The sequence below is a fragment of the Eucalyptus grandis genome, chromosome 11, assembly GCF_016545825.1.
Source record: "Eucalyptus grandis isolate ANBG69807.140 chromosome 11, ASM1654582v1, whole genome shotgun sequence".
Lineage (NCBI taxonomy): Eukaryota > Viridiplantae > Streptophyta > Magnoliopsida > Myrtales > Myrtaceae > Eucalyptus > Eucalyptus grandis.
The window spans coordinates 13,086,785-13,108,473 of NC_052622.1; the positions used below are offsets into that span (position 1 = coordinate 13,086,785).

The window sequence follows — 21,689 nt, forward strand, 5'->3', positions numbered from 1 at the left end:
CTAGACTTTAAATTTTGTAGGACCATTATTAACTTATTTAAAAGCTTAAACTATTGGATGAAGATGGTTTGATACTTACATAACATATTACTTCAGATAGTAAGCACAAAAATATCCTTCTCGATTGAGTATATTGAGGATATACATTGTAGTATTGTATTATAATCAATGCAATAATCACAAAGTTTGATTTTCCCATTAGTAAATTTCGACTCAACTCAACCCAATCCAACCCATTTTTCTAAACATTCTTGGCAAATATAAGCTATATGATTCATGCATCGGATGAAATTAAAGGGGGAGTCTCAATCAGCAAATTTTAATTATGCAGTCTAACTAGTAGCGGTTCAACTGAGGTAAGGAGGGGAGACTGATGATAATCTTCTCCATTATATCTCCAAATATAGATTATTGCACTACATTTCAAGTACTCTTTCACAGCACAAGTAAACAAAAGCTTTTCGATCGAAGATTCTAATCAATGTTAACTAGATTCACAGGCTGAAGCATTGGAATTTTTCTTCCGAGATGCCTTCGTAGTTTAATTTGCATCCGTGGGTTCTAGAAATTCCATATGTTAGGACTTAGTCCACAGTCCCATAACTTTGGATGAAATTCTTCATGACCTCCATCGGCCGCGGATCCATTCACGAATGTTTTCAGCCGTTCAGATATCATCGCAGCACCTAAACTGGACTCACCGATCTGCAAAAACATCAAGAAATTCCCGATAAATATGAAGCTACTCTAAGAATTAGGTTTTATCAGGAAAAAGAAATTTTATCGGCTAAATCCGATCACGTCCGGTTCAGGTCGAGAATGATTTCGCTGCTTCTCTCGAAAATTATTGATGTGTACCATGAGAAGGCGAGTTCCGATTTCAATAAATGGAGATTAAATACGTACCTTTGCATGGACCAGGTGGTAAACCGAGTTCCCGACGACGGAGAAGTTGGCATTCATTACCTCGACCTCTTCCTCGTGGAGCATCCGGAGAATCTCCGAGAAGATAAACTGATCATGAAGCCCGCTAGTTAATATCACCTCCAGAGAAGAATCTCTCACTCTGATCTCAATTTGAGGTGATTTGACGGCCTCCAGCGTGCTGCTGCTTGTGCTGGGGCTCGGTCTCTTCTTGCCCATCCGGTTTTCTTTCTTATCCTTGGCTTCCTTCACTGCTGTCTCCAGGCCTTTTATGTATTTTATGGCTTCATCTATCTGGTCAGGCAATGATCTCGCTTCCTGCATTTATTCATCATGTCAAAGATCCTCTCAAAATTGAAACGACTCAAACATGTGCAAGTAGATGCAAATGGACGTAGAGGACAAAGTATTTGAGGTATTGACGTCGTATGTACACCTTCATGCCAGAATAATCAATCATGTACCTAAGCTTCAAAACTTCAGAAGCTCGATGATCCAGGAGGTTGTCAAGAGATGTAATAATGCCATAAAAATGGATCGACGCGATGAGAGGATACAAAAGCAGAGGATGACAATTTCTAACATGATATGACACATCCCCGAAATGCAAAAGAATGAGGCTAATCGACATGAACTGATATTATATTAGTCCTTTTCCAGTGACACGAATTCGCAACCCCAGTTTAACAGGTGAACACGAACAGTTGATCGATCGAGAGAGAGAGAGAGAGAGAGAGAGAAACCTGATCAGAGGGCTGAGAGGGGAGGAGGGAGTTGAGCACGGAGTAGAGATGCTTCATCCGATTCCTCCGGTTCTTCTCAATGATCTTCCTCTCCGTTCTTCTTGAAGTCGAAGGCTGAAGACCCCTCTCCATTTCCTTCCCTATTATGTTCACGAGGGACAAAGCCATGAAAAACAGATACTATATTGTTATGGATGACAACGATGGTCGTCTCCGTGTGAAATGTATTCCTCGGCCTGGCGCCTCCAATTATATAAGCTCATGCCCCCTGTGGGAAAGAGGCCAAAGTGCACACTTACGTGGTCAGCAATTCAAAGAAAGTGACATCGTCATAGCTATCGTCCACCTGTGTTTGACTTGGTGGGACGATGTAAGTCCTTGTACGGTGAATTATAAATCCAAATCACAAAATAATTCATCTTATGATGCACGTGTATGAATAGGAAACTTAGTGGATTGGCGGAAGAGATTTATAAACGAGCCATCTTCGAATATCGATCATATTGAGTTATATTTCAACACTACCCAATGCACGATTAAAAGAACTGAGCTTTTACCCAAATTCATTATCAATTTTTTTTTTCAGAGGATGCTTAATCTTATATCATGTGTTCAGTAATTTCGGTATTACGAAATATCATATTGAAATTTCACACATGAATAATATGATTTTTGTTAATGATATAAGGAATGGAATATTTTGTCTTTTCTCTTGCTTTTTTGCGTCCATCACTTTTAATGTGATATATTATTTTATAAGACTCTCCATTCCGTTCTTCGTCAATGACGAGTTTTTCCCTCACTTTTTCACAGCCTCTTTCCCCTAATCTTATCTGTTAAATTGCGGATAGATGCTTTATTCATTGAAAAGGAACATAAATTGTACGGCTTATCTATGAAATTGCAAAACAGATGCTTTTTTTCATTTAAAAGGAACATAATTGTACGTCTTTAATTCCATTGTAGGACGGAAATCGAAATAAAGTATTGTAAATTAAGTTTAGTGGCAAAGCTTGTCGTAAGCAAGAATTAATCGATGGATGACGCGAGCGGGGCAACGTCGGGGAAGCGAAGTCATCAACTGGAGAGGAATCAACGTCACTCATCACCGTCAGCCGTCTTATTGGAAAATTTTCTACCGTGGGAACACTAATTTTACACGTGGTAATGGCGGCGATTCTTGTCTTTTCCTCTCTTTTGTTCCAGTTCGGGAAAACCAATCTTCATTGTCTGCCAGATTATCGTGTAGACCAGGGCAACATTTTTAGACTTGCCCTGTTCGCCACGGACGACGACTTAAGCTAAGCCCTTTGTTCATGATTTTCAAGGCGTACACACGCTTATTTACTCATCATGCAGGTAAAAGTTTGTTGATCGCTTGATTTGCCGTTAAATTCCTAGGTCAATCGCTTTTCGATTTATTATGTTGAAGGAAATCACACGCCAGCCTGATAAATCTCGGCCTCGAGGAGTCTCCATTGATCTCTAGTTAAAATCCAGCTGAGTTGCTCGAATTGTCATCCTCAAAAGTATAGGAAATCGAAGTCATATCGGGGGACTAATCTTTGTGCACCGTGTCGGTTTTTTAACCTCGAAGATACAGTTTCTTGGCTAATCATGTTTCCTATAGATGAATTTTTGTAGCCCGAATCCTCAAGCTCTGCTCAGGAGGAGAAAATTAATTCGCCGTTTGCTTCCTTGTACATTGGTTTGCTTTGATTAGGAAAGCCTTCGTCATTCGTCATTCCGCAGTGTAATGGAGATTGCGTCATTCCTATGTGCTCATCAACGATAGTCATTTTCCACCCAAATCAATCCATCATGAGATACTACAAGAGAATCTACGAAAGCTGGATGCAAATTTACTCCTCAATAGTTGTTTTTTTCTTTTTTTATCAATTAAATCATAAATATTTTATATTTATGTTAATTCAATCCATTCGACTGAATTTGACTAGCCAGCACTAATTTAGTACAACTGAAACTGAAGTGGATAATTTTCTAATATTATTTTAATATTTTTCTCAAAATATTTTATTATTTTTCTTTTTCCTTTCTTTCTCTTTATTTTTTTTCCCTCTTCCTTCTTTCTTTGGTTGATCACCAAATGGAGGCAATTGGCCACCTAAAGAGGGCCCACCTCACTATTAGTGGGTGAGGTTGAGCCTTGCTGGCAAGAGAAGCTGGCAAGAGAAAGAAGGAAGCGGAAAAAAGAACATAAAATTGATAAAAATTTTGAAAAAGTATAAAATATTATTAAAAATTATATACATCAACGTCGGTTGTATCATATTAACGTCAGTTATGCCACGTCAGTACCGATCAACACAAGTGCAAAAGGTCTATAATTCAATCAGTACAATTACAATAAATGTGTAACTGTTTTTGATAATTTTCACAGTAAACTAGTCTTGTCGTACACGGTGTTGACACGGTCGCACCTGTGACACAGTCGCACCTGGAGCCCCATTAGTAAAGCCAACAGAGGCCACATAAATCCGGCAGTCTCGGTGGCCTCGGGACCACCGGATTCAATACCGTCCGCTCTGTAGAGCGTTTGGAAATTTCTCGGCTGGCACCTGAGGCCGGGACAAAGGCGGTGGACCCGACTTGCGGTATTTTCGATGTCCTTTTCGTAGTCTTTCAAAGTTTCCAGTGCGAACGGCTGGACGACGCTGTAGGAATTGCGGCCTTTGGCGGATTCCAGACTCGCGCGGATGCGACAGTAAATGAAGAAAGGAGTCACGTCCGACTGTCCTGTCCGCCCTTATCAAAGAGGCTTGACCGACCAAGTCAACCAACAGTGACGTCGTTATGGAGGCTTGACATGTTGCTGTCGCATGGGGGCTTCCTGGAAGGAGGGAGGGAGGGCCGATTTTTGGTTACTGCTCCTGCAAGCAAAGTGAAGATGCTCCTCTCCCCCACCACGTCCACCGTCCAAAGGCAAAAAACTGTTGAGGCTGCTGCGCTTCGTTTTCACCAGAATGATTTGAGTGGAGATTAAAATGAGTCATCGAGACAAAAAGATGTACCGTAAAGTTGTTCAGATAAGCCTCAAGGACATTTGACTAAATAAGCATGTGATTAATTTATGTTTGTAACGAATCTCTCGTGGGGACGAGGATTTCTGGATGATTATATGCAAATTTCGAATTGAAAATGACTCCAAAACGATAAAGACAATGGGTCTGGATTTTAGTCGAGCAAATCTCGAAATATCAGATTATTTTAATTTGAACCAGACAACTAGCCAGCTGGCTAGTTCTTACAATTAAGCCAGCTCCCAATTGAACCCTCTTTCTATGAGTCTAGTATCGTATCGTATCTTGTAATATTGTACAAAGAAATGCATATGTAAATGTCGTTAATCTATGGTGATATTAACAAATTATTTTTAGGCCACCAAAAAAAAAAGTAATTAGAAATTGTTGTAGTATCCACTCCTTTAAGAATTTGTAATTCATAACATGTTGTTATTCTTATAGCGGCCTAAAACTTATTATACTACAAAAGTCCTATTATATAATTCTAATTGGTTAAACCAAAGCCTCTTTTCCTCGTAAGTTGTTATTACATGAAACCTAGTACATTTACAATGTTAAAAGGTTGAGTTTCACGGGATCTTGTTCATCGTTACTTAGGTACGTTTACTACATTTGTGTAATAGTTCTGCCTCTTTTCCATCGTAGGAACCATGTCCATGTTTCTATTATGTTTGTGGATTAGGCATAAACACGGCAACTGTCCGACTCACCACACCACTAACTACAAATGATTTTATGTTTGTAGCACCGCCTCAAAGTTCAATCTTAGGAAAAATTATCAAAATAGTTATAAATCTATTACAGTTATACTAATTCAGTCTTGGCCATATTAGTCTTAAAACTTTTTAACAATATGCCAATGTAATCCTTCCAGTACATCACGCAACCATTCATGTTTTATATTATATGGTTTCCTTTCTTTCTTCTTATCCATCACAGCGCCAAAGTGCGGTTGTTTGCAGGTCGATGAGAAGTTTACTCGCGAAGTCACGTGTTCTTGACTTTTTGGTTCTCATGTTCTTAACTTCTTACCTTCCTCATATCTTCTCAGTGCATTCCCAGAACCTGGGTTCGAATGGAACAACTTTACCAAACGGATAAGATGTTCAAAAGGTGGTCTAGACCTTACCTTGTGAAAGCTTCTTTTGGGAATTGGAAGAATGGACAAAAGGTGGAGCCAACCGTGCTGTTTTTTTTCCACTAATTTGCTGGTCTTCTTATTTTATCCACTTTTGACGGAAGATATTGTCTCCCCAGGCGGTGCCTGTGCGTTGACATCGGCATAGCCTTCGCGGAAGGGGGTAGGAAAGTTGGGGAAGTTTCTCCGTGGTCGACGGGAGTAAGGGATCAAAAGCCGATTGCAATCAAGTCTTTCCGGTCAAGAGCGCCCTACCAAAGCCGTGGCGCATTGTATTTCACGCATTGGTAATTTGAAAGTGCGAAGTCTGCTTCCAGCAACTTAACATGTGGATACACCAAATCTGATTCAAATTCTCTGACCCAGAGCAAATAATTAAGAAAACAACACAAACATGGTTTTAAATCTGTTTAGAAGCTTGATGCTTATTGAGGAACGAAGGGTAGAGATCTCGTTGAGGACAATCCGGGTTATTTTATATTCCATGCTACAAAGTTGAAAGTCTTCTCCAAGTCTATGAAGCCAGTGTTCTGACGTGCAAATGCCCTTGCCTGAAACAAAAATTAGGCTGAAATCAGATGGGACATGCCAATTACGTAAATGAAGAATGAAGTGACATGGATTAATATTTACACTTCGAATGAAAGTAGGAAACTCCAGACATGCCTATATCTGTAAAACAAATGGAGTGGCAATGCCATAAGTAAAAAGAAAGGTGCACGCACACAGGTTCACTCATAGATACAGACTTTGGCTTGCACATCCGCACGGTAGTTCATCAGCAGATGAACGCACGCACACATGCACATGTACATGAACGTCCACTCCTACCCACCCACCCAACAGCAGACACACCCACACACATAATACAAGCCGTGTTGAATACGCAATTTTTAATTGTTATTAGAGTTAACTTACAAACAGAAATAGATAACCTTGCAACAGTAATATAAATTAACCAGGAAAGGTACCTTTGAGTATTTACTATAACATATCTTGTCATTTAAAGAAGTGGTTGCCATTCAAGCAATTTTCCCGCGAACATTGGGATGATCTCGCCAAATGGAAAGGAGAAAGATTCTGGGACAATCCATGGATTCTTCCTTAACGTAATCTTCGATTTGTTCCTTGGAAGCCCATAGAAATCCGGCCCGTTAAAGCTAGTAAAGGCTTCTAGCTTGTCAAGTGCCCCTGCCTATCAATAAGGAACTGCTATCAGCATATGTTACCATTTAGGTAGCAAAAACCAAAGCCAAATAATTAGATGACAAGGATTGATGAAGTGTCCATCAACAAGATAGAGAACGTATGAACCTAAACACAAGTTGACCAAATCCACATGAATTTGAGGGCTAAACTATTGAATTTAAGGGCAACATGCATCTTTTAATCCTTAATACCTACTAGGAGAAAATTGATTTGAGTAGAGAACAGCTTCAATGTATTACTGCTAATATATAGACCACATAAGAGAACGCTTTTTTTCAATGGCTAGATCCAGCTAAATGTCACAGCAAAATAATATTAAAACACCAGCTCAGGCAAACTTGCCAACTGAGATTCGAGAAGTTGATGTATAAGAAGTGATTTTATAAATGGGTTATCAGGTAAGTATGAAAAAAGGTGTAGGGTTTTCTCTCGGTGCTCTCTAATTAGAGCTCTTATGTGATATATTATCAAGTCATTGAGTAAATATACGGTCATCATGTCCTTACTCTCTTCTTCTCTTTTCAGATTCTAAAACTTTCACGGAAGAGATAATTATTCCTGCAAGACTACAATGACAAGCCAGGACTTTTAGCTAGTAAGTGCACATAGCTGTGCTACAGAAAATTTGCAGACAAGAACACAATGCAGGCATTCTCAGTTACCTCGCTTATGTCTTTTCTCCTACTTTTCTATATCGAATGACATCTCCTAACTACTAAGTCACCAGAGAATGGGCGCATGGACCATTGCTGATTTAAGTATATCTAACCTGACTTGAGACCTTCACTGATAGAAGTATGATATGGGTATTAAATCTAATTAATGTAGCAGCTAGAATTAGAGAGATTTTTCATTTTGAGCAAGCAAATTGGATTTTTAAATAAACAATCTTGAAGACTTTCACATGTCAACCGGAAAATTTACTATGACATCCTTCAAGGAAGTTTATATTCAAGTATAATATGAAATCTCACAAACAAATTAAAAGGCTGAGATGCATCAAACTGATGCCAGCTAGAAACAAGAAATTTCACATTACACAATATCATCGCTTGACAATTCATCAAATAAAAGGTGCAAGACCATATCCATGGACAAATTCTGTCAACCTGTTGGGAACTTGATTGGTAAATTGATTTCCTCTTCTTCTTTTTTTTTTTTTTTTTTTTTTTTTTGGGGGGGGTGGGTCAAAGAGATGGAAAAGTACCTCTTCAAAGACCTTAGCATAGAGTGACAAAGCAACTGGAGCATTGTAGATACCAGCACATCCACAAGGACACTCCTTTCTTAGTCTCTCATGAGGAGCACTATCAGTTCCAAGGAAGAATTTTTTACTTCCACTAGTCACAGCTGCCACAATGGCCTGTCCTAGATGGCATCAAACATGACCAAGTGAATCTCAAGAAAATAAGTTTTCTACAAGTAAAATTTGGGAAAATTAATAAGCTTTAAGCACACTGCTCTGGAAAAGCTCATGTCAGTGTCAATCAGGATGAATAACTACTCATGATTTGGGGAATTTTGAGCAAGATGTGTAATTGATGCAAATTCAGGAAGGGAAGATCGCTCAGCAGTTAATATACTTCAACAGGCCTATCAGACTTTAAATTTCAAACCAGCATGTAGTCCATCATTAAATCTCCAGGCTACATAAGATTGCTTAGCAAGACCAAAAGGCAAGTTACATAGTACCAGCAACAGCATACAAAAATATTCACTTACTGTGGGTCTCTCTTTTTAGTACAGGAAGGCAGTAATTATGTGGCTGCAATCCTCCTTGGAATATAGAGTTCCTATTCAAGAGAAGATGCTGTGGAGTAACTGTAGCCGCTATAAATCCTGAAAAATTATACCGATTCAGATTCACTCTCTTATTCTTCAGTTCTACATAAATTTTTGTCAGAAGAGGACTTGGGGTAAAGTAAAAAGCCATAAATTGGCATTGTACCTTCTTTGCTAGACTGAACAAAACTAACAGCATCAGATGTTGTGATGTGCTCCATCACAATCTTCAGCTGTGGAAGTTTGTGGATCAAAGGCTGTAAAACAGTGTCAATAAAGACCTTTTCCCGATCAAATATGTCCACAGCAGCATCCGTAACCTCCCCATGGACCTGCAAGTAGCATCCAAAGCATTTCTAAGCAAGAATGGCAACTTCTCTAGTCATTCTACCACCATAATGAAAGAGGGAAAATGGCATATCACATTTGCATAATGATTTACTAAAAACAAGGATAGATAGGCACCCATTAATTTAACAACCCTGCAGCAATTTCATCCAAGAAGCAGTATAAACCTTAACAAAGAAAAAAACCTTTGGATACATATGACCAATACATAAAAACTACCAAACCGTCTAATATTGTGTCCGATTTCACCTAACTTCACATTAGCTCTCACTGTTCCTTTCTTCCAAAGACATGGTAAAGTGTTTAGTTCTCTTACAATTTAATTATTCTCCAATTTAAATTGCAGCAGGCATACCATAATACAATCCATCTGCACATGTAACAAACCTGAAATCTTGATCGAAATTCAAGGCTAGATAGCTAACAACAATTAATTTTGAACAAATAAGTTACCAGCAAAGGCATGTCTTGCTTGACCATTTCCTCAAGGACAGGAAGGCAATTTCCTAGAAGATCGGTAACACCTTCCTGAGAATTTGTAGTAGCGCCAGCTGGGTACAGCTTTACTGCAAACACGGTGCCACTCTGTCCTGCTTATGCAATTAGTATCATCACTGACTCTTGACTAACACTGAAGAATAACAAATTAACTCTGAAAAAAGAAAAGAGAGAGTAGGCAAATGACTCTTTTATTTTATGTAAAATTGGATTCTGAACACTGAACGTCAATGAAACTGCTAGCACAGAGATATTGCAAAAAGGAATCATTGACAAGATCTCAATCATGAAAAGGACAGAAGAGAAAAACAAAGGAGCCATCAAAAGGACATAATCCTCAGGAAAAAAAATTATTTATCCTTAGCAAACCAAAAAGCTTAATTCCATTAAGTTGCCAACCAAGACAAGCTCAAAAGGTACAAGGTGCACTTTTACCTGTATTGCATTTTGGAAATCTATCAGCCTCTGCCTAATTTTCCTTTTTATTATCTTATTAATTAGAAGCAGGCAATTAGTTTCATCAAAATCTTACAAAGCAAGCAAATTTATTTATTAAAAAAAAAAAAATTGATTACTTGATCATGGTCGACGTGAACTAATATGCAGTGTCATGAGAAACTCAAATAACAAAGACCAAACAGAGTTAACATTTACAATGGTCATGAGCATGACAACCTCAATAAACTTCAAACCTCTTAAATAGTAGAGCAGAGAAAACTTCAAGTCAAAATAGTGTCATATATAGCTTCGATTAGAAATGAGGAACTGCTCTGAATCTGGATGCAATGTAAGACTTACTGGCTACTTTGATCTCATCGGGTTTTGTGGAATCCGTCAAGTAAAGTGTCATAAGAGGAGTAAAGTTGTTGTTGGCTGGCAATGCTCTCATGATGGATTCCCGATAGGCCACTGCAGCAGATGTGGTAGTGACAGGAGGCCTCAAATTTGGCATCACTATAGCCCTTCCAAAATGACTCGCACTGGAGAAGTGGAAAATACCACACACGAGAAGGTGACATCAGGCAACTAGCTCAAAAGATACAGGGACACCTCCCATTGTGCGATAATTTATATTGACTAGAGAACATATGCATACGAGTTATGCTACTCCACAAAAGAAATATAGCTAAAAATAGATGACCTGTGCGGGAGAACAGCTTCAAGAAGACTCCCATCACGAAGGTGAAGATGCCAATCATCGGGCTGTGTTAGAGTCAACTCCATCCTGGTTCCTCTTGATTTTGACAGATTACGCCCTTCAATCTTAGCCGAATTGAACTTCAACACCTATGATGCATATGGATATCTTCATAAATTTAGGACAGCCTAAAAGGAAATAAATGTATTTTGTAAAAGACAGGTCTGCAAGGAAGCTTGCAATAGAAGAATTAGCATTGAGGTTCAAAATGAACTAGAATTAAAGTTTGAAGTTAACTCTAATGCCATGAAATGCTTATAATTTACAATAAAAGAAAAAATTTGAATGCTATAAAATTCAGAAATCCAATGAACGACCTCTAAAGCATGTACTCAATTTACCCTTTGCATAACGTTTTACCAATCCAGTTGATCACTCTACCATGTAGCCATTTACCCATATAACTTGTATTCATCAAATATCATCAATTATGTTAAAAAGTAAAAACCACCTATTGATAATGATAGCAATAAAGAAGTTTCAAGCCAATCAACTGTAGTCAGGCACTAGTGGGCGGAAGCACACACTTTTAACTGCATTTGGCTCAATGAGATACTCAACTGTAGTAATAAAATCGAAGCTAAATAGCATTTGAACCTAACAATAAGGTAAAGGTGAAGAAACCCAACATGTGAACAAGTCAATAAGCAAGTACCAATATAACTTCTGAACTTTGGACCCCGGATTCAACAAATGGAAATTTAGCATTTTAATATCCCCAGTTGTCCCTGTACTTTGGCTCGATATTCAAAATCATCCCTCTACTTTTTCTTTGTTCAAAATGGTCCTACATTTTAAAATGGTTCACCGTTTGTCCCGGAACCATTCCAGTGACAGTCACAAAAAATGTACCTCTTATGAACAAATTAATGGAAGGACAATTGGTCGACTGTTTTTTAAAATACAAGGAAACTTTTGGAAAAAGAAAAATGTAGAAGGACGACTTTGAATTTTAAGAAAAAGTACAGCGCTTAATGTCATCGAGAGAGAATTGGCAACTTAGAATGTCATCTGTATCCACTGAAGCACATTCCAAATCATCTGTATCCATTGAAGCACATTCCAAACAACAATCACAGTATTTCGCATAAAGACCATAGAAAGAATGAAGTATGTTCTACAGGGGACGAGTTGTGCGTACATTGCATGGTAGGACCAGTGTCTTTATCATTCCAACGCCACTGAGCTAAAGCCACTTCACAATTTGAGACCTCAGGAGAGCTCCAATTGACATTCCTGGAAACAAGAAATATGCATATTAGCCTGCAAACTAGACTACGGCCTTGAAAGCAACTTGAAACTCGCAGGACAGGACAAACCCACATCAAAAGCTACACGCAGAACAGACCCGCGCACGGGAACAGCGTAACTCGCTCGCAATGCCTTTCATAGGCAGAACCCAACATCCACAACCTTTCTCAGCGGAATATTTTCAAGCAAGTGGCGTGCAATAGCGCAAGTGCCCACACCAAGAGAACCAACATGGTCCGTCACGCAACCAACGGCAGCAGCACAGCACAACGCATCATACCCACTTTCCCCACTCGCACAAGCACGCACAGAAAACGAAAATTGAAGAACGAGGCAGTGAAATAAGACAAGTCCGAGGCGAGACTCGAGCAAAGACTTACAACACTCTGCTTTCAACCAAGCGCCTCTCAGCCGCATTCGAATTCGCGGAAGAAGGCGACCGAGCCCAGCTGAAGGTCAATGGAAAGGCGGGAGATGGGTCGGCGTCAAAGCTAGTGATGGGAATCGAATTCTGCGGATTCTGAGCGAGTCGAGGTCAGTGGCTTATATAATATATCCGCATTGCACGAGGAAATAGATGCCGAGGCGTTCTTGCGCGTGATGATGATTGTTGGGAATCGCAAGAATATATAAAGCGTATGGTTAGAAAAATCCAACGAGGAATTAAAACAATCCAAATCCCACATGCTGTTTCGGAATATAGTCAAATTCAAATGTGTATATCTACCCATTAGACAGGGTATAAGAAAAACTTGCAGTTATTTTTTTATTTCCCAAAGAGTTGTTTACTCGGTTTCTATTGGGACGGCCTTTCTAGCTATATTTTCCGCTACTCGACTCGGGCCTGATTCTAAAATATTCTACCTGTTTTAATAACAGGTACCCAATGTTCGGGAGACCTATTACTCAAGAATCCATACGTGTTTCCCGTAGGTTTTACCGTAATTGGTTTGTCTGGGGATGTGTGTATCCATGTTTTTCCACCAATGCACACATTCCTTAGCCCTGCTTCCATTTGTCTAGATGTGATCCAAGCGCTTCGAGCTGGGGGCCTATGCTCTCTATCTGAACATATCTGAATTGCTTCGATTTGGCTGGAGAGGCGACAAACGCGGGGCAGCATCGATAAGCTCGATCCTCTCGACACGCTGCAAAACCTTTGACCCAACAAGAAAATTAACTGTTATCCTCGTGCTCTGCTGCATCAGTTGAAAAGAGTGAACTTTTACCAATGAATAAGCATGCTGCACTAGTTTTTAAGTTGTAACTTGTTTTTCCACCTAGCTTTGTAATCATTTCAGATCTTTGCAGGATTCAGGAATTCGAGCAAAATTTCATCTGGGATTTCACAACTCCAGTTACAAAGTGACAATAAATGCTAGTTTCTTTTTGAAGATTTTGGTGGGTCAACTCTGCTTTTGTTCCAGTATTAGCTGGATGGGGAATTCATTGCTGCAATAACAAAGAAAGAAGATCGCTGGAGTGTAGAGTCTAGTTTCTTTCATGTGAAGAAGTCCCCTTAAGGACCTTACAACCTGAACCCCCGGCATGAAAACTAGTCAGGTCCATAAAGCTGCGGAGGCAAAGCCTGTGAACAGAAGTGATTAGTACTTCAAATCTCTTTCAAAATCTAAAAATGGCTCATCTCATCTTCTTGCAAGATAGGGCCACTTGAGGATATGTTCAAACTCAAGAGACTTGCAACAAGTTCTTTTGTGCGTGTTCCGATGTCCATATTTCACAGGAAACATGGGGCTTTAGAACAGTCCGATGGTTATGGTTGACGAAGCTGCAATTAATTCTCTTCTCAAATTCCCTCCTTTCCCTGCAGATTGACCTTTGCTGATGTTTTCTTGTAGTGTACTATGTTCCTTCTGTGTTCCTTTTGATTCTTGTTAACGAAGAGAGCGTACACAGGACGACAGAATGAACGATGCGCCTTCTATCTGTGAACGGGCTAAGAGGTGAGTGTAAATCAAGGAAGCAGAGAAGATCTGAAAGGCCCAGGCTTTGCCCAGGCTTTGCCCAGGCTTTCACCAGTGTGCTGCAGACGTGAAATTCTTGATGAATCTCTACAAATTGAAATGAAAGATCCTGAGGATGGTTCCGGTCCCCTTGAAGATTAGTTTGCAGATACTTCATAGTTTCTCGGCTAAATCTTGCAGATCTTTTGAAATTTCTTTTGTTGAATGTAAGTACCATTGTGCTTTTAGCATAATATCTCACAATTTTTCTCTCTAGTGCTCGACGGCAGACAAGAATGACAAGCCCCCTCATTGCGCCCATCTCGCATGCGCCTCAACAATAGATTCGGAAGTTAAATTGATTGTTTTCATATATCAGAAAGAGTTTACAGTTGAAGTTGCTAATTATGACATGGTGTTCCGAACACCATCTTAGATGACGTGTTTCGATGGTTATATACTGTTGATTGTAGTTTTGAGACTGGGATGCTATTACACTTCTTGAGGTTTTTTTTCCTAGTAGGTTCCCTTTCATTGATTGTCTTCATTGCCTGTTCAAGTGTCGCTAAGGACACGTTTCGAGAAACAATTTTTGAATAGAAATAATTTTTTCTATTTCTGTTTCCATGAACAATTTATGAATATAAAAACGCGTTTGATAATCAGAGAAAATTTCTATTCAGGAAATAGAAATGCATTTAATAAATTTATATAATTTTGTTATTTCCTTTAATTTTTCAATATTTTTATTATATTTTTCTTTTTCTTCTTTCTTTTTTTTTTTCCTTCTTCCCATGGCCGGTGACCAATTGGGCAAGGTCACGAGGGCCGCCGAGCTCGCCAAAGCCTCGCCAAGCCACCGCAAGGCTCGACCTCGCCCAAGCAACGTGAGGTCGGCCTCACCCTGGCTAGGCGAGGCTAAGCGCCAGCTGACAAGGCTCGGCCTCACCTTGGCTGGGCAAGCTTGAGCTCACCTAGATCTAGCGAGGCCGAGCTCGCCCAGCCACCGGCAAGGCTTGGCCTCGCCAAGCCACCATTAGGCGACACCAACCTAGCGGTGGCCCGACGAGGCTAAGCCTCGTCGGTGGCTAGGCAAGCTTGGCCTCACCAGTTTTGGGCGAACTCGAGCTCACCCAGCCACGATAATGCTCTAGCAAGATCGCCAGCCCTCGTTGGTCGGTTGCCAACCATGGACGAGGCCAACAACCGGCCAAAAAGAAGAAGAAGGAAAGAAAAGATAAGATAGAGAAAAATTGATTCTTTGAATTGTTCTCAAAAAAAAAAAAACTACTTTTTTTCTAGTTATTGTTCCTGTTTTCGAGAATAAAAGTTTTACCAAACACATTTCTATTCTTTTTTTGTTCCTAGAAAAAAAAGAACAAAAATTATTGTTCCGAGGAACAAACACTCTTTATCAAACAGCCCTAAAACTTTGTTGTTTTATCAAATACGTTTCATTTTTTTTGTTCATTGAAACAAAATAATAGTATGAACACAAAACTTTTTATCAAACAGGCCATAAAAGTTGTTATTTTATCAAATACATTTATATTCTTTTTTTTGTTCATTGAAAAAAATAATAAATTTTGTTCAGAACAGTAAACATTTTTTATCAAACAGGCCCTAAAGGTCTGAAATTTGCTTGAGGACGGAAGAATTGCGTTCTAAGGATGTAGAACAAAAAATACAAGATTTAATCTATAGATGTTGATCTAATAGAATCATGATTTTTTTTTTTATCAATCCTTATATATATATGTGTGTGTGTGTGTGTGTGTGTGTGTGTACGCACGCATTGCTAATAGAAATCAAACCTGGACTAGGTACTCTTTGACCCCAACCCCAATCCCTTTACCAATAGGGCCACATGCCTGTTGACGTGGTGAACTGGTGATCCAATCAATTTACAAAGGAACAAAACAAATATCTTATGCTTATGGCACATCACTTGATAAAGAGTGTTCATGTATTTAAAATCTTTCAGTTTCATTAATTTAATAAAGACATAACTAGTCAGCCAAACATCCACGAAACACAATTGTAATATTTTGATTCACCAAAATAAACTGAATTATACCTAACGGTTCTCTTTTTGCAAATTTAATCATGGTATAAGACCGTGTTAAATTGATTTATCTTTCGATTAGAGTCTCTACATATTCACTATATTACTGAAGAAAGGTAGTTACCCAAATAGCGATGACTTGGTCGTCTGAACAGAGACCTCAAATCCAACTCATCGGATTTGAGGTGGTCGACTCTTGCTCTTCGAATTTGACACTCACGTTAGCTTGGAAATTAACAGATTTTTTTTTTATTTCGTGAAAAACACAAACTCTAGCTTCAATCCCAATCTTGACCCAAATTTTATTTTCGTCTCCCAAAAAAAGAATTCGATATTCGATTGCTCTCTAAATCTAGTCCCTTTAGTGTTTCCATCCAATAATGCCGTTTAAAATGCAACTTATCATTCCCTGTTCATTCAATCAACTCACGTCCATGTTAATTTGGATGGATCACATACAACTTGAGAGCTTTTCTTTCGTAGACTCTGTTGTTCAAGGTCCCAACGCATGTGAGGATCAAAGTTCTTCAGTACAACATTTAGTTTAATATGAGAAGCTTCCACATACGAACTTTAACAGGGATCCCACACCCTTTTTTTGCGAACAACTTCTATTAAAATTTTATTTGCTATGAAGTTGTATATAAATTAGATCCTATTGTTGGTCTTATTAACTCGTTTTATGCCAATAATGAGATTTAGAATCGATGAACCAAACACATGGCAAACTCACTAGACATACACAATTTTTTATTGAAACTCTATGGGTGGCATTTTAAATCTGCCATCAAATCCTATGACTCAACCCTAAACGGGCGGTGGAAACTATCAAGTTGGAGTATGATGACAAGGGCAGAGGAAATTTCCGATGAAAATGAAATGCATAGAGAATCGAAGAACAACAACAACGAAAGCGCTATATCGGACTGACACTAACACTCAGACACAAAAGCTAAGGAAGTTAGTGGGATTCCTTACAAGAACCTGCAGGCTACGAAACTCGTCTATTTGGAACGTATGGGGATTGTCCTCCTAGGAAAAGCCTTAAAAGCCTCAATTTATGGCATGTGGACTAGTCACGAGCACTTGTCTTTGCGCTAAGGTTTTGCTCGCGCGGTTAGCGAGGATGTCGGGGATGTCCTTAGCGCATGTCATTCTTAGCTTTTGCAAATTCCCACGACCAAACTTCACGTGAAACCAAACCTCGGATTAATTAGCCTTTTAATTAGCAAACGTAATTAGTAATTCTCAGCAACGTAACTTAGATGAAGAGGCCGGAAGTTTTTGTGCTCGTAATTCTTTGACGCAACGAAAAAAAAATAATGTAGGAGAAAATTACTGAAATTCCCAAGTCGGGTTGGTTAATTCCGAATTTGGCAGTAATTAGATTTGAAAATTATGCTTAATAATGACGATATGTATTGCAATTTAAAAAGGCTGGTATCTACTACATATATAGTCGTGCTCATGCATATGATTTTCGGAGCTGGCGTTCACCTTATGATGAAACTGAAGCCAAATAAAAAAAAAAGGGACTCAAGGAAAATGCGAGCCTAAAAGCAAAATCAAAATTCTTTCGTCCTTTACAATTTTCCTTAATCCATGTGCTTTAGTTTCCGGACTCAAACTAATATTTATTTAGCAAAGGGACTGAATTTCCGCATCTTAACTTCACTTATAACTTCGAACTTTTTTTTGGGGAGTTATTTAATAATGCCTCTAAGAAAAAGTCATTTATTAATCAAGAATATGAAATAACAACGTTGGCAAAAACGAAAATCCTCAGACTTTAGACCCCTAATCCTAGCTAAGACAGCCCTAAGAGTAACTTAAGCCAAGCCAAGTACAATTTAATTAGCCATTAATAAGCAAACTAACTCCAAGAGCGATCACAAGACCAACGCCACCCGCACAAGGAAACCCCGCTTTCGACGCCGAGGAACGCGACGGGCCGGGCACAGGAGCATCTGCATCCGACGGGCTCGCACCCGGGGGGGAATCCGGCTTAGGAGGTGGTGTAACCGGAGGTTGGACTACGGGCGGGGCCGGGGATGGAGTCGGGGCACCGCCGGGGGACTTGTCCCGGACGGCCAGAACGACGACGATGAGCTTCTGGCCAGCGTTGCACCTGTCGGCGATGCCGCTGATGAAGAAGAAGGGGCCGGAGCGGTCGAGCTTGAACCTGGAGGCGCCGTCAGTAAGGGAGAGAAGAGGGGTGTTGGTGTCGCAGGAATTGTAATCGTCCTTCGTCACCACCAGGACCGAGTCCTTCCCTTTCTGGTACTCGAAAACTACGAAAACAAACGGACAAGCATCATCAAGTCAGAGAAAACGTATGAAATTGCATATAGCCCTTAACAGAAAGAGAGAGAGAGAGAGGAGGATTACTAAGGGTGTCGTTGACTTGGAACCGATTTCTCTCCGCCCAGTGATTGTAGGACTCGGAAGGGTTTTGCACCCAGCCATCCTCGCCACCCACGTAGAACTCCCAGGCTTCCGAGCAAGTCGCAAACCACACTGTTGCCGCCACGAACTGCCACGCGGTGAATCTTGTGGACTCCATTAGAGACGGAGAATCAAAGCTAGCTCGCAGAGAGAGAGAGACAGAGAGACAGACAGACAGAGACAGAGACAGACAGAGAAAGACAGAGAAGAGAGAGAGAGAGAGAGAGAGAGAGTATAAGCAAGTTGGCGAATGATGAAGATTGGGTATGGAAGGAGGTATATATAGAGAGCCGAGAGAGGTTTTCACACCATATTTCGTGAGGTTACCGTTGAGAGCGAGAGCATGCAAGAAAAATGCGCAGAGAATGCCAGGGACAGAAGGATGAACCTCGTTGGGAACCATTTGGCCTCTACTCCACGTCATTAATTAGCGATGTAGCAATTAGCATGCGTTATCTCTTCCTTTCTCCTTTACTTTTTCTCCTCCTAATTATTTCGCCACGTGAGGGCTCGCCATGGATTCAACGGCCATCACCAGCTGCTACTAAAGTCCCTTGCTTTCTGAACCAAGAAATCGTTTTGACTAGGGTTTTTATGAGCATTTGTTCTTTCGGCTCTTTTCTTTCCCGTTTGATTAGCCTCCCTTGCGCCCGACTCCATAAATCCTCATTTCTCACCAGCCGTTTCGAAACCTTTCAACGGTACAGTGATTAAATGTGGCATTAACCTTCGTCGAATTGGTGCTAACTGCTAATTCCTTAAACGTAACTAAAAGTTTGGGGGGTGTCACGTCTTCTTGATGAAGAAGGTAAAACTAATGTTTTCATGGGAATTGCGTGGGACGTTTGCTTGTCTTTGTCTCTTCTTTTGGTTTCGTTCGGTTGGAAGGCTTGGAAGGAAAGCTTCCCAACGCACTTACCACCTTTGTAGCTATGCCCTAGGATGGTGTTAAAAGAGTGGTTTAGGTGAAGAACTATTGTTTAATGCCAATATATGTAGTCATTTGGTCATGACTATCGTACAGTTCTCTTTCCCTATCAGATATCACGTATTCTTTAAGGAATTTATAATCTTGAGTTTACCTTCTACGTCGCACTTCTCTTTTCGCAAGTATTTTCGTAACCCATTAAATGGTGAGGATGCAATGGCACATTCATGTCCATCAACTGCCAAGATGCCTTGCACGGATCCAAGACTTTAGATATTTATTTTGGTATGTTTATAATGTTGGCTGTTGCCATAATTTGTATTTATCGACATTTCAATTTATGATTGGATACGCTAAATGTTGAGAGGTATTGTGTTCCGATAACTTTACAAAGTTCATCATAATTGCCCTATTTTTTTTTCTTTCAATTAGTCCAAATTTCATATCCATTTATCTAATATTTCTTGGTAAAACAACACCGATGATCAAATTTAATGGTACAAAGTCTAAGTTAGAATTACCATAGGAAAAATTATCTAAAAAGTCCTAAACATATTATACTTTTATCAATCCAGTCCTGAATATTTTAATTTTGCTAATTGAGTCTTAAAATTTTCTAAGGTTTGACCATTGAGTTTACCTTGTCAGTTTTGGTTTGAAATTGCTCATATGGCAATCCAATCAACGCTACTATCTAACATTGATAAATTTTAATATTTTTTTTCCTTTTTTTTTAATTTTTTTCCTTCATTTTGTTCTTTTTTTTCAAAGGGCCAACAAGACCATCAATCACTCACCGAGGGCTAGCAACCGCTACCAATCCCTAGGCAAGGGAGAAGGTCGCAAAGCACTCACTAGATCTAGCAAGGGCTTATGAACCCTTGCTAAATTTGGCGAGGCAAGGGGGTATCGACCCTATCTTAGGCCCTTGTCAGCCAAAATAAGGGCAAGTGAGGGCTGCGACACCCTTGTCATGGCCTATGAGGGCTCGTGATGCCCACGCTTGCCTTAACGAGGGGCCTTAACCCCTCATCGGCAATTGATGAGGGCTTCGTGGCCCTTGCCTAGGGCCGGTGGGGGTCGCTATCTCTTAGTTAGTGGTCGCCAGCCCTCAACTAAGGCTAGTGACCCCACCGCCATTTGAATCAAAAAAGAAAAAAAAAGTATTTTAAAAATTTAACAAAAAAAATTCGAAAAAAAAATATATATGAAAATTTGTCCTTGTTAGTCTGCCAATGTCATGTAAAATGGCTAATGTCCATATTAGTGATTTCCGACCAAAATTGATTGGATGAACTCAATTGATAAATTGTGAAAATATTTAAGATTCAATTGGTAAATTTAACGATTTATGACTGAATTAACAAAAGTGTAATAGGTTTAAGATTTTTTGTAACAACCTTTCCATTTACCATATGTAGCTAAGTTGATTAGATGCCAATCCAATATTTATTCATCTCATCTTTCTTGGGGAGGTTACACCTAGGTACATATTTATCGTTTATATAACATTTTTTTTAAATCACTAATAATATTAATTTATTTTTAAACTATGTGCCATTATTATTATTATTTTGGAGATTATGGATACCGCTTGTGTTCATACTTCATTATTAACTATTTGTGAAGTACACTCTATTATGAAAATTTCTTCCACCCTTATTGAAATCAATGTAATATTGAAACTCCTTGAAACTTTATTCAAAAACTAACTGTAATCCTGAATTCAATAATTAATCTCACCAATCATATAAAGTGATAGGAATTATCTTTGCAAAAGCATGATATTTATGGAGAAATTAGGCATAATTTCCTAAAAGGAACTCCAACTTTAGGTCTAATCTCAATTCTGTCTCGAACTTTTTTTTATCTTAAAAAAAAAGTTCTAAACTTTAAATCAAGTTCAAATCTGCCCCCAACTTTTCTTTATAAAAAAACAAACAACTTTAGGTCCAATCTCAAGTTTGCCCAAAACTTTTTTTTTTTTTGTCTAAGAGAAAAATTATCAATTTTCACTCTAACCCCAAATTTGCTCCATTGGCCCTTCATCCAAAAATCATTGTTAGTTGTCCCTAATTTTCATATCTAAAATAGTTTCATTCTAGAGATAATTTTCCATATCTCCTTACTGATGCAAATTTGTTGTCAACAT

General features: G+C 39.2%; 3 protein-coding genes across 4 annotated transcripts; all 3 read right to left on the reverse strand.

Moving 5' to 3' along the window:
• Positions 1-309: 309 nt before the first annotated feature.
• On the reverse strand, positions 310-1,874 carry LOC104427258 (transcription factor bHLH162). Its single transcript, XM_010040376.3, has 3 exons — positions 1,668-1,874; positions 907-1,242; positions 310-705 (listed from the first exon to the last, which is right to left on the reverse strand). The coding sequence occupies exons 1-3, from the start codon at positions 1,833-1,835 to the stop codon at positions 562-564; spliced, it is 648 nt and encodes a 215-aa protein (XP_010038678.1). The 5' UTR covers positions 1,836-1,874; the 3' UTR covers positions 310-561.
• A 4,195-nt stretch (positions 1,875-6,069) lies between these two features.
• Positions 6,070-12,845, reverse strand: LOC104424928 (dihydroorotase, mitochondrial). 2 transcript variants are annotated; one of them, XM_010037465.3, is made up of 10 exons: positions 12,516-12,845; positions 12,026-12,120; positions 10,828-10,973; positions 10,485-10,666; positions 9,642-9,778; positions 9,007-9,172; positions 8,781-8,897; positions 8,266-8,426; positions 6,821-7,044; positions 6,070-6,400 (listed from the first exon to the last, which is right to left on the reverse strand). In XM_010037465.3, the coding sequence occupies exons 2-9, from the start codon at positions 12,053-12,055 to the stop codon at positions 6,853-6,855; spliced, it is 1,131 nt and encodes a 376-aa protein (XP_010035767.1). In that variant the 5' UTR covers positions 12,056-12,120; positions 12,516-12,845; the 3' UTR covers positions 6,070-6,400; positions 6,821-6,852. The 2 variants fall into 2 exon arrangements, with proteins under 2 accessions (XP_010035767.1, XP_010035769.1); XM_010037467.3 differs by having other exon boundaries at positions 10,828-11,012.
• A 5,030-nt stretch (positions 12,846-17,875) lies between these two features.
• On the reverse strand, positions 17,876-19,261 carry LOC104424929 (early nodulin-like protein 1). Its single transcript, XM_010037468.3, has 2 exons — positions 18,553-19,261; positions 17,876-18,455 (listed from the first exon to the last, which is right to left on the reverse strand). Exons 1-2 carry the CDS (start codon positions 19,031-19,033, stop codon positions 18,019-18,021), a joined length of 918 nt encoding a protein of 305 aa, XP_010035770.2. The 5' UTR covers positions 19,034-19,261; the 3' UTR covers positions 17,876-18,018.
• Positions 19,262-21,689: the final 2,428 nt, after the last annotated feature.